The 17,654-nt window shown below is 43.4% G+C and overlaps 1 protein-coding gene across 1 annotated transcript in view; it reads right to left on the bottom strand.

Annotated features, from left to right (window-relative positions):
- col27a1b (collagen, type XXVII, alpha 1b) overlaps positions 1–17,654 on the bottom strand; it is a 61,403-nt gene that overhangs the window by 22,890 nt on the left and 20,859 nt on the right. The window contains exons 8-18 of the mRNA XM_061071943.1: positions 12,132–12,176; positions 8,561–8,614; positions 7,170–7,214; positions 6,225–6,278; positions 4,680–4,724; positions 2,783–2,836; positions 1,860–1,904; positions 877–930; positions 615–659; positions 399–452; positions 214–267 (exon numbers count right to left, since the gene is read on the bottom strand). Coding sequence (XP_060927926.1) covers positions 214–267; positions 399–452; positions 615–659; positions 877–930; positions 1,860–1,904; positions 2,783–2,836; positions 4,680–4,724; positions 6,225–6,278; positions 7,170–7,214; positions 8,561–8,614; positions 12,132–12,176 — 549 coding nt within the window. The remainder of the gene's footprint in view (positions 1–213; positions 268–398; positions 453–614; positions 660–876; positions 931–1,859; positions 1,905–2,782; positions 2,837–4,679; positions 4,725–6,224; positions 6,279–7,169; positions 7,215–8,560; positions 8,615–12,131; positions 12,177–17,654) is intronic.

Below are 17,654 nucleotides of genomic sequence, written 5' to 3'. Positions count from 1 at the left end.
ACACAGAAGCAACCAAAGCAGTTAAGCATTAAAAGAAGTTGCTAGATGGAAAGACTAAAGAAGTTTTTATGAAAGTGGGGAGATGAAGTGTGCTCTCACTAATCACAGAGTAAATGTGCAGTCTGATCAAGGAGATCTCAAAGTATCTACATGGGGTGTTATGTAGTTCTTTCTTGTTTTTCTGCTGGTAGTTGGGGTTTGAGAGTAGCCTACCTGCGGTCCAGGTTTTCCACTGGGACCAGGCAACCCAGGTGAGCCACGAATACCCTGTCACATAAAATAGACAAATCACATCAATGAAAATGTTGATTTGATACAGAAACACCACAAACACAATATGAGCCTAGGGACCACCAAGACCTGTTCTACAACCTGAGCACACCCCGGCACACACGTACCTTGTCCCCCTGGAATCCACTCTCCCCTTGCTCTCCTGGCAAGCCATCGTCCCCCTGGGAAAAAGGCAGGGAAAAACACCAGAATGTTAGCAGGACATTTTTCAATCCACATGCACCACAGGAGCATTGTGTCATTTACTACACGTCTGTGCTGTGGCCTCCAGCAGTCATGGATTTTACAAGGTTAGTGGTGTGAGAGAGACGTATGCAGATCACCTTATCACCTTTCAGTCCTGCGTCCCCTGGGTTTCCTGGAACTCCCTTGAAGGCAAAAAGAAAGAAACGAGCATTAACATCATGTTGGCTGTGTTTGACCCGGTGTCGGGCTGTGAGAGGAAGATTTGACCGGGCTGTGGAAGAGCAGACAGAGTTTACAAAACCCAAAAATAGCAAAGTGTTTGACCCGGTGTTTATGAGCAACTCACGCTGGTCACATCTATATCAAACCAGAGACACACAACATGTCCACTCTGTTTACCTTGAGTCCTGGTGGTCCCGCTAAGCCCATAATGCCGAGAGGGCCCATGTCTCCCTGTCACCAACAACAAACACACACACATACACTTGAACACTCAAATGAATAAGCAGATAAAACTTAAAACTACACAAAATACACACACTCACAGTCATAGCTGCTTGTATTAACCACAAGTTGATGTGGATATTGTAGGATTTGATAGGAACATGTTTTTATACACAATCCTTTTAATTTATTAAAAGAAAATATATTCATTGGTTAGAGAAAATTGGCCAATGGACATTGGACAGATGAAAGAGCCAACATGCGTTAGGGGTAAAGTATTACAATAATGGCCTTCCAGGATTAATCCATTATCTTCAAACTACCTTTGCAAACCTGTCTTTCATTTTCACCACTTTGTTTTCACCAAACTAAACAAATACTATGAAGTTTAACTTATTTTATACGTTGTCTGGATATTTACTTGGAGTCTGCAGCGGTTTGCACGTCACAAATCAAGGAGCAACACGACATAAGGTCTAAATTAGTATGTATCTGTTTTCTGTTGATTTCATGTGAATTTTTTCTTCTAATAATTGGGTTAAAAATATTTAATCTGTAATATTTGAATTAGATCAATAAGGCAACTACGTAGAGTTCTCCACAGACTTTATCTAGAGACGGACAACATTGATGCTCGCTAAATCATCCCAATTACCCCCTGGTGGCTGGTGACATATAGGTCTAAACCCCAGCTCCTCTATGTTAGTTGATGAGAAATGGGCCAAATTGAAAAGTCATAAAATAGTTTGGAGTTTTTTCAGTTTAATTAGTTATGTAATGCCAGTGATAGGAAGTGGCGACAACAGAGATGAGTAAGGAATCAGGTTTTCTCACTGGTCTCCAGAGGGAATAAAAAAGGGAAACAAGGATACTGAGTTAAAACTCTAAGTCACTAAATATAAAACTTTTAAAATATACGAGAAATATACGACACTCACAATGAGACCAGGGACTCCATGTGGCCCAGGAGCTCCCAGTTCACCCTGAGAGGAGAGAGAGAGAGAGATGCAGAGAAGATGCAACATGAGCGGAGGGAGATAGAGGTGTTAAACTGCAGCAGAGGAGGAGGAGGAGGAGGAGGAGGAGGAGGAGGAGGAGGAGGAGGAGGAGGAGGAGGAGGAGGAGGAGGAGGAGGAGGAGCGTTCACTACGTTTGTTTACTCGTTTGCTCCTGTACTGATAGCAGAGTAATGTGCCTCTCCAGTCGGTTTAGCATACTGAGTGAGCACTTGGCTCTGGACACAGAGGCTTGTTGTCCGAGCGTTGCGCCCCGTGGCCACATGCCGAGTCCACATCCTCTCCACACCACGCAACCAGTGGAGGGATGGATGACACGCGGCCCGGTGTGGCCTTCCGGTCGCCGCCTCCATTTGGTGGTGAATGAAAGGAGATGAAATTCAGCCAAATGGAACATCCCCTCGTCCCCTCTGCTGGGAAAAGAAATGAGGCCCGGAGGAGGCTCTCTGGAGGTCAGCCAATCACAATCTAACCCCGACCCTGTCTATCACGAGCAGTGTAGGTCAAACTACAGAAAGAGGAGAGGCGAGTGAAAGTGCTGATGCTGCCCTCGTATCAGTGTGGGTGATGATGGGTGAGTGAGTTGCTGCGTGACTCTGTGGATTTACTCCACAGTCCATCTTGTGCAGAAATAAAATGTTCATTCTGCAGAAGAATATCTGAGTAAAGCTCCTCCGGGTCTAATGGGACATAGACTGAAAGTGAAGAAGTGCTGTAGTAGCATTTTTTTTTTCACAGTCACTTGATGTTCATAAGTGTATTTTTCATCTCCTCTGAGGGTTCAATCTGAAACCTGTGCCAAGAGTGAACAGTGGGTGCATCTGTATCTATATCATGTCACTTACTGGGTTTCCATCAGGCCCAGGAGGTCCCCGCTCTCCAAAGTCCCCAGGAAACCCCTGAACACACAAACAAACAGAGACAGTCGTGTAACCAGAGAGGGAACTGAATTTCTATCATGTTCATTCAGTCCAAACATCCATTCTGACGTTGAATTTATTTAGACATCACACTATTTGTCAGGGAAGTCACCAAACACAAGGGATCGCGTTTCCAAAAACGTTTTCAGAGCGAATCCCACCGAACGTGATCCTGCAGCTTCATTCCTGGGAGACCAGCAGGAAATTCCATGGCTGAGTGTTTCCGAGCGGCCGAGTGTCTGCTCGTGCACATGCTCGGCCCTCAGCAGCCCGCCAGCCAAACCCCCAGGACTCACCTAAACGGCTGAATAAAGCTGTTTGGCCCTGGAACTGCTGACTGCGTCGTTTTTTCTCCTCTTTTTTGCATGGTGCTCGTAATTCTATTAGAAGGGCAGAACAGGAGGCGTGATGCAGTCGTGAGGCCACACGCTTAACATGTGCTTGTCAGTGTGCCAAGGTCAACGTGCAGCCCACCGCAACATCACGGCTCTGCACTCGCCCACAGAGAGCGAGCGCCGCGGTAAGAGAAGTGATGAATAGCAGAATAGAGAGAGAGAGAGAGATTGCGCGTTCTCTGTCTGCACACGAGCAGAGAGCACGGAGACCTCGAGGGACGGCAGAGACCGGATTTGTTTGTGTGGCAGCCTGCGTCTTCAGAGCATTAGGCAAATGTGGATCAAGTAATACGAGGTAATTGGTGCAACATGAAGCCCACAGGAAATGTGGAAAACCCTGCTTCTTTCCAAAAACGTCAATAAAAGACTGAGTCTGATCAGAAACACATGCAAGTCTTTGTTCTCGTATCGACAACAACGTTCAGCGAGTTCGGCAAAACCCAATCATCATCAGGTCTGTCCAATGGAAACCCCGCCATTCTGATTAGCGCAAGAAATACTAGATACTAAAGGCTACTTTTGGTTAAGTCCTTAAGAAGTTAATCATGTGCATCTCTGCTGGAACAAAGTCTTCTTCTTCTTTCACTGCTGACTCAGGACAGAAAAAAAGACTTCTCACCACAGAGGAAGAGAAAAGGCTTGCTCATGGCTTGGCTATCAGCGGCATACCATCGGACCTCAGACTGTGTCACAGACAATTACTTCATCATAATATCAAAAAAAGAAAACAACCAGAACCGATCCTGGGGAAAATACCAGATTTACATAAGCGCGTATGTGCAGTGTTCATGTTTTCCATGTAAGCCTGGAAGGACGGGAAATTGACTTCCAGGCGCCTATGACGATAGACTTCCCTGGTCTGTGGGCAAGGCCTCCAGAGCCAAACCCACAACTGACACATCGTGTTATCATAGAAATGTGATGGAAAACAAGCACAGTAATAAACACTGTATAACATACTATGTTTCCTAATCACCTTCAGCCACAGAGAATGAAGCGTGCAGGATTTATAGAAAAGCCGTTGTTGACTTTAAACACGAGGCCAGTAACTTTTTAAAGAGGAACAGACTGAGAGTTTGAATGTAATCCGCTGACAATTGAATATTTGTGTTTCCAGTACATTCAGCTCAATGTTTAGGGTCTAGTTTTCCCCCTATATCCCTAAAAAATCCATATAATAATCCCTATGGCATCATTGTGCCGCAGCGTGGAAGTTACCACAGCTTTTCTTCTCAGATTTACGACTGAGGCCAGGGGAGGATTCCGTGAGAACTGGAGTATCTGTCAGAGTAATGGTCAAATAATACACTTTAAAGTAGCTCTGCGCCACAGGAGGAGTCCATAGATCAAGAGAAAACATCCTCACTTTCATTAGGCTGCATTAAAAAATGTTTGTCTGAGAAAAGTATGTTGAGAGAAAACTTTACCGGCCTACCCATCGTGCCCTTCTTCCCATGAACGCCAGGAATACCCTGGAAACAGAAGAGAAAACGAGAGCTGAGAAACAGGAAGAGAAAACTGCTGCATGATGTCAGAACAGAAATTATAAGATTATAAGACTGAAAAGCTTTAGTTACACTAGCGGTCCTGTGAAGCTACGATGCTTCTTACATAACAGGAAACACGTGTTCGGATCACCTAACAATGGAGTAAACAACCTCTCAGTTTCGTATGGGGCACGAAAATATCTGACTCAGCTGTTCAGGTTCAAGTTCAAGTTCTCAACTATCATCGGGCAAAAGTTTATGTTTTTAACCCTATCTCTAATTACAGGAGACATATTTTGCTTTTTCTTTCCTCTTGTATGTTAAGTAGGTTTTTAACCCCTGTTCGTTAGTTCACCAAAACCTATCAATCGATTTCAATGACAGTTTGTGAGGGACTTGCCCCAATAAGGAAGAGCACATTCAATTTTGGTACAGATCATGATCATGGGCTGGGTCCCAAAGTATTCATAGTACCCATTTCCCAAGATATAATTTATGGATCTTGAAGGAAAAATCTGTCTTTTTAAAGGGACTGGTATTTACGAGGCTGTGCAATTTAGTGCAGCTTGATTGAAGTTCAGGGGAATATTGGGTGTTGGCGGAGGAATGTGCTTTACTAAGTGTCAGTCTAGTTTGTGTATGTAAAGTTAAAGTCCACTGTAAAGGGAACTCCCCCCCCGACAGAATACATTTAAGTCCCTGAAACACCTGGTCAGACGTCCTGCACTTGTTTCCAGATGTTACATGACATCAATATACACCGCATTTGCAAAATGTACATATAGCAGCTGGTCTGGCCAAGTAAAGTAGAGTGTTGCCCAATCACAACTCCAATATCAGCCTTAAAGAGACAGGGGCTCAAACCAAGTGTTTCAGACAGAGGCTGAAAAGAGGAGCTGCAGCAAATAACAGTATGTGGAAAACGATGTGTTTGTAATAACACATATAAAAGTAATCAAACTAAATATGAGCAGAATGTCTCCTGTGATCTGGGCTGTTCTTTGAGCCATATGCTACTCAAGCATTCTATTGTTTGTGACGTTTTTTCCCTCAAGCGTTGGATCAACTCACCAGACTGACTGATACATCGTAAAATACGTGGTGCCAGTTGGCTGGGGTGGCTAAAAAATGAAAAACTAATTCCAAAATACTCAAGAGACTGTTTTTATCCACTACCTGAAAGTTTCATATTGACTCTGTCTATATTGTCTGTCTTTAAGTAAAATGAAATCTACCTCGGACCATTATAACCTCATCCAAGACAGTAGAGACTTGGAGGTGCAGGTTTTCTGTTCTGCCAGGTTTGATCAAATACAGTACGAGCCAGCTTGCTCTACTTATTACTTATAAAAGTGATTTGGGGAAGTGTGCCTGGAGTACACAAAAAAATAAAATGCAGTCTATTTCTATTTCATCAGTTTGGCCCATGGACAGTCATATAATTCACCCCTGCGGGCATTTGCTCCCAAAGCCGCTAATACTCACTCTCTCGCCATTAGGACCGGGAAGACCAAAAAGCCCAGGGTTGCCGATGTGACCCTGAAGAGATGAATAAAAGATGGAATGGAGGAGCACATAAGGCAAAGACAGATGAGAGAGCAAAGGGAGACAGACAAGAGGGCAAAATGAGACAGGGCAGACATGATGGGGACGGACAGCAGATGTCACCATCACCAACACACGTGTAAATATCTGTACAAGATGATACTTTGATCTAATTACAGCACTGCAGGCTGTTTCGATTCAGCCAAGTGGTCGTGACGAGTCAAGCCTTGAGGCAAGTGTATATGCCCATGGACTGCATGGTGCTGGCTTCCACGATGTAGTCCAAGGGCACATACCCACACATCAGGGATCTCTGAAGATCTCACTGCCGTTCCTGCTCAGCGGAAGAGGAGGGAAAGAAAAACCTGGACAAGAGGCAGTGGGGGAAATTAGAAACGACATCAGATGAGATCCTAACTTCTAAATGCGTCGTGGCTGCAGTCGGCAGCAGAGCAATATAGTTTTATGACATTTGCCTAAGCCTGTAAATGACTTCCAGACAGCCAGAAGTAATTGCTCCTCCGGTGCATTAAATATATATTAAAAAAAGCATCTGTCATTATCATCCTGGAGTCAACAGGCATGGATGAGGGGTGTTTATGACATTGGCCTTTTGAATATACCAACACTGGCGAGGTAAGTAACTGAGCATGCATTTCACAATGTATTGAAGAAACGTTTTTGCTGAACAGAGAGGAAACATGCTTCTCTCCTCTGTGGCCTTCAGGATTCCGGAGGGTGTCATTCTCCGAGTGCTTTAGAAACTTTATGTGAAATACACAATGAACACTTTCAAAGCACCAAACAAACACGCGTCCATAAAAATGTGAATAAATTGACCGAAACTAATTTGTTCTGAAGCTGCATTTTCCAGCCTCTACTTACCCTGACTCCCTTTGGCCCCATTTTTCCTACAGGCCCCGGAAAACCCTAAACACAACAGACAACAAAACATATTTCTGTGGTTACAAACAGCGACATGGCTTCAGTCACGATGCTGCTTCACTTCTTAATGAGAGAGAAACTGAGAACAAAATGGTTTGATTTGATCTGAACATCCTCACGACTTGATGATAACCGTCGGCTTTTAAAAAAAGTCCAATTAGCATCTTGGCTGACATTTGCAGCGTTAATACTTCAGCGGCATTCACATCAATTTCTCAGAGACGCTGCCAGCAAATCCACCGGTGCAGAGAAAACATCCTCCTGCAACTACGCAGATCAACTCTCAGCTCAGGAGAACTTCCCCCGAAGCAGGAGTGCAGCATTTTGACATGCACCTACAGCCCCAGTTGATTCACAGCACACAGATGGTAGGGGGTGCTAAAACCTAATCCATCACACATCACTAAGTGTCTGCAGGGATCACAGCTCCGACATAGTAAGTGCGCTAAAGCACAGAGGCGAACGCCGGGCCCCGTGCCTGAACCCGGTGTTATCATAAACATCCAGGGAGCATGAGTGAGCGAGCGAGCTGGAGCCCAGCTGTTTTGAAAGTTTAAATTTGCCTAAAGCTAAAAGGAAACAGATTTTTAAATGCAGAGAAACTCTAATGCGGCCCAGGTTTAACTTCTTCTATGCACTATTCCTCGAAGTGCAGCGATCGGAAGGACACAGGAAGCTTATTTGTCCCTGGGGAGCTGTGGCATTAGTCACACTTTTATTACCTTTACTTTCTCCGGGGTAGTGCTTACTATGGAAACCTTTTGACATTTTATTTCCTCACTGGACCACGGGCATCCATCGCTGAAATTCCACCACAGGTGCTTCAACAGTTTAGAGCTGTTGTCGCTCTTTCTTTTCTTTCATTCAGCCGCGACAAACTTTTTATTTGGATTTACCAAATAAGGTTTCTTTGAGGCTGAGACGCCCGTGGCTGAGATTATTTTTTTTGCCAGCATCCAATATCTTTAAATGTGATTTTCCGGCCACAGACACGACACAAAAGGGTTCAGTGTTTCCCCTATAATTCCCATTTCATTCATCAATCTGACAGTAAACTAAAATTACCAGATGAAATTTGATTTATTGAAAGGTCACAATCACCTGTGTTGTTTCAAAAAACCTGAATTCTGAATTAAGTTTATTACCAACCTCTATTTATTGTTATATCCTGGTGTGTGTTTCTTTGTTTGTATGTCTCTCTCTCGTGTGTGTGTGTGTGTGTGTGTGTGTGTGTGTGTGTGTGTGTGTGTGTGTGTTTGTGTGCGTGTGTGTGTCTGTGCATGTCTATGTGGCTCTATTCGACCAGCACCGCAACACTAGATTTACTGCACCTGCCTGCCAGGATAGCCTTTGGCCCCCGGGCTTCCATCATCTCCCCGTTCACCCTGTGGAGAGAAAGATGGAACTGAAATCAGCACCAGAGGGGGGGGCGAGAGACTGAGACATGGAGAAGGAAGGAAGGAAAGACTGAAGGACAGAGGAAAGGAAGTAGTATCCTTCAGGAAATATACTTCTTTTATCCACACATGGAGCCTCAATGATTGGAATGATAGGAATCTAAGGGAGACAGTATGAATCCATAAAGTCATAAACAACACGCAGCTATGGAAGAATCTACATCTCTCGTCCTTTCTACAAAGAGCTTTTGTTTAGTCGAGTCAGTGCAGCTTAAGGAGAGAGACGCCACCGCGGCCGCTGCCACTCGAGCCGTTCAATTAATCCTGCAGTAGGTGCTGTTACAATGTGGTCGAGCCACAGGCTGTTAGGACGACTGCTGTGAGCACAGTCCTCAATATGTTTATCCTCATCAAAAGCACCGAGCAACTCGCGAGTCATTTCTTCCTCGTTGTGAGAAGACGCAGCCAAATGCAGCATCCAACCGGGAGGAAGGTTTAATTCTACATGTATGGAGAGAGTAAAACTGGATTAGTTAGTTCAAGACATGCAAGAAATTATAGAATATATTTAAAGCCAACCACTGACAACGGTTTCTGCATTTGCAGGTTTTAGGATCCTAGTGAACGGCCACAGATTATTAGCAGTAAAAGCGGCAGCTGAATTAGTCGGAGTAGTAATAGAAGCACATAATGACAATAGACAGTTAACGTCCTTTTTATTAGGTACACCTGTTTAATCTGATGCAGTCCGATAGGTCCTAAAGTTCTGGCTCTGTTGATGTTTGTTTTTATTTGTTATTTTTGTGAGGTATAACGTTTTCTTTTTACATTTTTGAAAATAATTATCTATGTTATATATATAATAATAATGGAATAATCTTTATTTTAAAAAAGCAGGTATGTGTCTATGTGTATATTCCTTTCAAATATATCAGAAAACAGATAGTTTGTGTTTAATGTATAGAAGTTTGCAGAAAGTATTCATTTGATTTTATGTAAATGTGTTAAAGGTGACATTTGCCTAATTTGCTTTATATTTCTAAATGTGTGTCAAGCCAATTTATACTTTTTATACAGAACATTACTATATATTGCAGATAATTCCACTATTCCACTGATCAACAGTTGGTGGCAGTAACACATTAATAAACATAGCAAGCGGCAGTAAAGGGCAGGAGAGAAAACCACTAGCCTGTGTAAACAGTTTGGTTTAATGTAAATACTCTGACTTGCTTAGGAACGAGGAGGAGTGTGGTCACCAGGTCTGCACCTCAAACCATGTGCCACTGTCGCAATTCCTCCAAAAGAAAAAAGCTGGCTCATCTCTTTTAGAGGAGAAGTTTTCTGCTTTTTCTCATTGTGACACAGCACATTCTTTTCAGAGATAGAGATTCACAAGATTTGAATCAGGGAGGAGGGAGAGGAGGGGAAGGAATGAGCCGGAGTGTCCAAACTTTGTTGCCCACTTGAACTGCTGCCGAAAAAATCTCTGTCTATTTTCCCGCCAAAGATGACTAACTTATCTTTTTCTCTCCCATCAGCCATCTTTATTTTTAACATCCCAATGTCTTTGTGTTAATATATTCTCTCCCATTTCCTCCTCTTCTTCTCTTGTGTAACTATAAATGGAAGGACGTGCCGGAGTCTTATGGGAACCGTCTCTGCAGACTCTTACCTCCTCTGGTCAATGAATAAACATACGTTGACCTGCAGCTGACACACACACACACACACACATACACACATTGCAGCCACCACACACACAAACAACATGTGCAGACAGCGTGGTGGGTCTTAAAAAAAATGGGGGAAAGACCAAAGACATTTTTTATAGTTGTTTTTCTGATCTGTTTGCTATTAAGGAAATCCTCATGACTGTTTTTAATCCTTATTTTACTCACACTCGCCTTAAAACACTTATAATTGCCTTCCAGCAATGTTCCTGTTACACTCATTGCCGTTAGGGGGCGCTTCTCTTTGGAAAAGTGCAATTATTGAGGTGTTTAATTAGCCTGGGTGCCAGACAAACTTAGCCCCGCCCACAACATTTTCTGTTGGGAAGTTCGGTGTGGAGTCGCTCCATTGGGGAGAAATGATGCTCCGAACAGAAGCTGTTCGGACCAGTCACATTGTCAGGGCGTGCTTTATACGATGATGGACAGAGGATCAACCATAGATATGTGATCAGCAGTTACGTAATCAACTACGTCATCAAACAGCGCTTGGGTTGACTTTGTTTTCAACAAACATGCCTGCTGCTGGAGAGCTGAGATGTGTAGATGCTGGCATTGAGTCTGTTTTAGAAGATATTGATAGCGCATTAATTTTGAAAGAGGAACAGAGAAACGCGATCAAGGCATGGCGATGAATCTCGGCGTGCACGACGAGGTGGACATTATTTTTTCATCGATAAAACTATTTCATGTTCGCTATGTGGCAGGAGGTTTCCCTGAATGCGGTTGCCCTGAAAGCAGCACGGCGAGGATGTTAGCAGCTGGAGGAAGCAGCCCGGAGCTAGCCTCCGCGGCTCGGCTTCATGTCCGCACACGGACTGTCAGTCCACGGGAAGGGAACCCGGACAGACCCGGGTCTGGGTGAGGAGTTCCGAAAGTGATGGCGTGACAACAACCGGACTGAGAGGTCGAGAGCTGTCAAATCGAGGTAGCTCTCAGCGGGGCTTAGGAGTACAGCAGCGCTTATTTACAAGTGTAACCATTGAACTGATCCCGTTTAACTGCCACAAGAGTTGTTCATCTTGTAATAAAGATCTCAATGAGGAAACACGCTGTGTTGTTTTTTTATGGTAAGAGAAAGTCTTGACTGTCTGACTTAGTAAATAACTCACAATGTCGCTAAACATACGTCACATACTACGTTGCTCTGATTGGTTGTAAGTCTATCCAATTGAGCGAAGAGGCATTTTTTTTCCTAGTTCGGTTGAAACACGCCCCATAATCACAGCCCAATGGAGCGGTCTCAGACTCATATTCTGACTAGAATTGAGTATGACAACGTCAGGCTAGTGTTTAATATCATTGAGGATGGACATGAAAAATCCCTAAAAGTTAAGCCAAAACTTCTAGTTGGCCCCCTGGTGGCTGGTGGAAGTGTAGGTGCTAATCCCCCCCTCCTCCATGTTATCAAAAACATTTTTTACTGAGATGGATTCTGTCATTTGAGGTATCAGACTGATGTTTATTGAAGGATAATTTGGTTTTAAATCGTCACATGATATAAAAACAGGGTGAAAGTCATGATTGACAGCTGAGTCTGACTCGCGATTGTTCAAACGCGACTTCATGGCTCCAAATCACGTCCCAAGCACAAGATGGCTGCCCCCAGTTGAGACACATCATTCAAATTTGTTTACATTTTTCTTTCATTACTGAGTGTCTCAAAGAGGAGTGACAGAGTTTGATAGACTGTGAGAAGAGTAAGAGTATGGAGCGAGAAAAAGTCAGATCAACAGCAAAATGAAGTGATGAATAAAAAGTCGCCTACTCACGGGTTCACCTGGGAGACCAGCAGGACCATGAGGACCTTTGTGTCCCTGTTGATAGAGAAACATTAGGTTAGACTGTAACTCGTATAACAATAAGACAATGTAGAACAGTGTTAAGGAAAGTACTTTGGAGAAAGAGATTACGTCAGTGTTGGTCAAAGTTTATCAGATTTCTGTTGTTTATCGCTTGGTTCTCGAGAGCATCTCAGTTAACACCACTGGGACTGAAACCATGCGGGCGTGGACCTGATTTTGTTTCCATAAACAATTCAATACAATAACTTCAAATTACCAGGATGGTTTAGTTTAAATCCACAGAAACGTAATAGATGTGAATGGAAGAACTGGCAGGTTTACTTTTTAATTTGATTTAAAATGCTTCTTTACGATTACCAAACACACTCATTGCAGTTTTTAATTATTGTTGCATCAAAGCTGCAACACTACGAGTTTGAGTTTTCACATCCACCACTTCAGGAACAAAGCTATTCAGAATTATCCATAATAATCTTGCATTAATTAAACCAATAAACCAATTAGACGATAAGTGAAACTAAAGAGGGAAACTAATCACCACCTTCAAGCCCTGTGGGTTCAAATGAGCGTGTCTGCGAGATCAATTCATCTTTTCACATGAAGATCCACAGCAGATAGACTCATGTGAAGTCATCTCTAAAGTGTGAAGTCATCACAGCCCCAGCTGCGTTGGCAACACGTCACCACCCAGGACCCATACAGAGCTGTTTCAGGCCTGCAGTCCAGAGTGTGTGCAGGAGGCTTCAGATCTCCGTCTGTACACGTCCTGTGACACGTTTGGTAGTCGGCCCTGATGTCAAGCAGGGCTCAACTTAAAAACGCGGTGTTGCTGAGTTCATACAGGTCTGATGGTTACAAAGACGAGCAAATAGATCGAAGAATATGACAACTAAGCTGATTTCAATACTAGCATCCCCTTTTTATTCAGTTTGCTATGATTAGATTATTTTACATGTGACAAATAAAGCAGGAACAATATTTTTTTGATTCATTTACAGGTTACTAGGAGGATAAATTCTCTAAAACGTCATTCAGAATGCAGTGTGATTCCACACATAAATGAATAACTAATATGACTAATAGAAACTCTTAAATGAAAGAATAAACCATACTGCTCCCCAAAAGTTAACCAAAGCTTCTCCATCACCCCCTGCTGGCTGGATGCGGTATAAACACACCCACCTCCATGTTAATGGCTGGGACACAAACCAAACTATGAACCCAAAGTACACGTTGGGTAAATTTCTTACACATGGTTCCTGTTACTTTTTTGTTTTGTTCTAAAGTTATGTAACGCTATAAATACGAGATAAACTTCCATGAATGACTGCAGAGACTGATTCGTGATTGGTCAAGCATCAACAGGACCCCGATGCCGTGACTCCATCCTGATCACGATATGAAGATATGTGTGGCTTAATTTCTCGATAGTGGACAGAAGTGGTGACGCATTGCTTATCTTTACATATTTTCTAAAAATTATACACAGACAGAAGGATTGTTAGGCTGCTGATACAATATCATGCACCATATTCAGAAAAGTCTGCGTCTGCGTCTCTCTACATTTTACTTTAGCTTCCTGGTGCCTAAAACCAATAAAATATTCAAACCTGGGACACCATGTACTTTATAGGAGAATATTCCATAGTGGACGTGTATGATCCGGTGAATTATTAATCAGTAATGGAGCTCGACATGGATGTTGTCTTTGGAAACTTTGGACACTTGATTAGAATTTGAAATGAGCTTTCGTGGCTGCATAACTTCGGTAAGAATCCACCAGTGGGTCGGGGGGGGGTTGAGACGCTGAGGCAGAGTGGGACTGACGCGTATGACGCAGTAAAGTGATATCACGCTGTCAGGCTAACATACCATGTTGTTTAAGAAGCAGATAGCGTTCCAGTGTTATCATCTTAAATCCAGAAAGTACATTAACAGCATCCCACTGGAACGTTTCTCTAGACCCACAGCTGCAGACCCATCAACCGAGCTGATGATGTCATGATGGGAGAGAGCTGCTCTGTAAATCCTCAATAGGAAGCTACAGTTGATTTTGACGCTTGGTTCTGAGTCCAACAAAAAGTCCTTACAGAAATAAAACACACTCTGAGAGGAGACTGTTTCTTTAGATTCAACATTCAAATTTTGCTCCCGCACCTCCTGCGGCTTTTGGACAAAGAGTGAAACCAGCTGCGGTTCCACTGGCCTCAACAAATCTTTCAAATGCTGTAATACTGTAATTCTGTCGAACTCCTGATTATTTGTCTGTTTATCTGCGGTGAGGAAGCAATGTGCTTCTACTTAGACCTGTCTGCTGGGCTGTTCCTGGGAGTGGATGAGTCTCCTGCAGGAGCCACGACAGGACATAAGAATGTTCTGGACCTTGGAGCGAGGCTCAGACAGCTGAGTACAGTGAAGGGAGAGGGAGAAGAAACTGTCCCTGAAGTGTGTGGACGAGCTCAAGCAGCCTCCTGTCAATCCGCCGTGTGATGAAGAGATGGCAGAGGATCACATTCTCCATTTGTTCTCCCGCTCTATGAGGAGCAAAGTATTTTAATTGGTGTAACTCACACCAGATCGGCCCTGTGGCCAAAAGGCAAAGTGCGGCAGTCGTGGTCCCCCCCCCCCCTGCCCGACAGAATGAGTAACAGACTAAAAACTGTGTTGTTCTTTCCGTGAGTTTTTACTGTTTTTTTTTTTAAAACACAAAGTGATGAAGTCTGACACATATTTTTCAACAAATCAGACTCAGCAAATAAAGTTGTGAGAATGAGAACAGCTGAGGGGCAGGAAGGAGAAAAGCTTGAGGCCACACAGCTCATAAAAAGCTGAGCGTGATTCCACGGTGCCATGATCAGAGTTGGCTGCGTAAAAAAGGCCCAAAGGTCCAGAGCTGGTAATACTCTCCAGTGTTTCTGCTTTTCACACACACACATGCATGGGTCTCTTCTTAGTTTACAGAGCAGCACTGCTGACTGACTCCCCGGCAACCTCCCCATTACATCTTTACACATTTCCCACAGTGAGCAAGGCTTTCTCTGGCAGCTGACCAGCCGAGGAAGAGGGTCCATAAAGCTGGGGCGCAGGTCGCAGCTCGTCCCGGCTGCTTGGACCAAAGCAGACAAGAGAACAAACCTCCGGCTTCAACTGTTCCAGATGATGGAATTTTGGTGTAATTTGAATACAAAAGTGCGCTGTAAGGACTTTTTGGCTCACAGGCCCAGAGTATGATAAAAAAGAAAAAGAAAAAAGACAAGAGAGTTAGGCACAGCTGAACACAGCTGCAAGCAATGAGGTGTCTGGTGGGTTTCAGCCGAGCCAAGCTGACTGCCCCGCTTTTATGAGCTGGATGCAAACCGCATTTTATTCATTTGCATGGCTGTCAGCAGTTCGGTGTCCTCAAGGTTAGAACAGAATCCTACCTGAGCTGATTGTCACAGGACAAACAGGAAACGAGTGTCTGTTCGGATCTGTGCAGCCTCGGCCAGGACGTGTGTCCACACCCAGCAAACATCCAGAATTACCCTAAATCAGCAGGAGGAATATCAGCTTTTTCCCATGACTCCACGCTCCATGACTCACATGGCTAGAAAAGGTCTTCTTTTCACGCTGGAGTCCTCCCCACTGTACTTCGCTGAATGGAGGAACCTTGAACGCTCCAGATGGTTTTTCAAAGTAGGCGCCGACCAATTACATAACAGATCATTGGAGATCCCGCCAAGACATTATTGCACCATTGTTTCCCCGAAAGTGTGTCGCTGAGAAATAAAAGTTGCTTACAAAGGACTTCTCATTTTCCTAATTCAGTTTTTTCAGACATCCGAACCTGAACCTTACGCTGACCTTTACTGCGATGCAGATTTTCTCCCTTCGTCTTCACCACAGTGTATTTTTGACAGCAGGATACAAAAGGCGTAGTGTGTCGAGGGTAATTTAAAAGTTGGCCCGTCTGAGGATATATATTTTTTCTGTCCACAACTTTTTACGACTTTGTTTTGTGGAGCCGAGGCCGTTGCAACACAATGTCAGGTAATTCAGCAGTGGCTCGCTTACTCATTCTCGTTTCATCCAAAAAGGAAAACGGTCGGTAATCCACAAGGAAATTACAGTCTATTTTAACTCCATATTAATTAACTTCCTCCAGTGTTTCCCGTTAATTACCTCGACTATAGCCTCCTGCCACAATCTAATTTGTCCTGCCACAGTTTTTTTAATGAACGGAAACAATATTTGCACTTCTCATAAAAACTAAAAAAAGATCTTGAACATGGTGTTTTGTATTGTTGCCTCATTGTGGAGCTGCAGGTTTGTTGAATTATTGATGGAAACAATATAATTAATCTGCTCGTCAAGTTAACCGGCAGTAGCCTGATCCATTCAAGTCTGTCCAACAATGGAATGAATTATATTTATCTTCTTGTCAAGCTTTATTTCCTATCTCCATGTAGCCAACCCCTCCATCCACATGCCTGAAGAGCTTCAAAATAAAGTTGACTACACATCACGAACAGCTATCACCATCTTGAGTCACAACACTAAGTTCATGACTTATTGGATCAGATGATGACTTGAACCTGCCAAAGACCGTGAGAACAGATTCAGCAAATAGACAAGATACCAATCAGTCACTTAACAGCAGTTGTGAAACTAGAATTCTACTCAGTCAAGCTCCCAAATTAAAGAACAGCCTAAGAGCTAAGGCCACATTATGGTCGATACCAAACTCCTAAATATGTTTTTATATCAAGATTTACACCCAATTCTCGGAGAAATCCACTAAAAAGTTGCACAACGCCCTATTTAACAGTGTTAAAGAAAGTTAATAAAATATCTTGGATCTAACCCCTGATCCAAAGTCTAATGAGCTCTAACATCATTCCACCGCGTTCCGTGGCCCTCTTGGGGGTAAGTTCAAGTTAGTTTACACAAAAGACTTCAAAGTGGTGACTTGAATCTTTTCAATGCACTCAGACATTAACAGTTGTGAATGGGATCAGCTCATAACCTGCAGGTATTAGCATTTCAGCAAGAAAGCTACGAGTCACAGTGTTTTCTGTCTGCCTCAACTCTCGAGGACAACTCTTGTGGTGTAACGTCAGTTTGTGCTCAGAGTTAAGGTCGACTGTTTCTGTATCTGCGTCACTGATAGCAGAGACGCTAGAAGAGGAAGAGACGATGTAAACACCATAAAACAAATGGTCTCCCTGACAAGACTTTACAAGGCTGATGTTTAATATTTGCGCCATAGACGATGAAAGAAAATAATACGAGTTTGAAAACAATCTGTTGAATTGCCATCCGATTCCACTGAGTCAGGAAAACGACCCAGTTCCATTAACCAGATCTTGGGTCCGTCTGCCAACACTTGCAGGCAAACAGAACTTGGCGTTACACCAGTTCCCTCTGCACCACAGATACAATCTGATTCTCTGAGAAACACTGTCCTCGTTTAAATCTTCGAGATTTCCTGCCTCTGAATAAATAGGGTGG

Source organism: Limanda limanda, chromosome 5 (genome assembly GCF_963576545.1).
Source record: "Limanda limanda chromosome 5, fLimLim1.1, whole genome shotgun sequence".
NCBI lineage: Eukaryota > Metazoa > Chordata > Actinopteri > Pleuronectiformes > Pleuronectidae > Limanda > Limanda limanda.
Note: the sequence above shows the minus strand (reverse complement) of the source record. Positions and strands in the feature narration are given on the sequence as shown.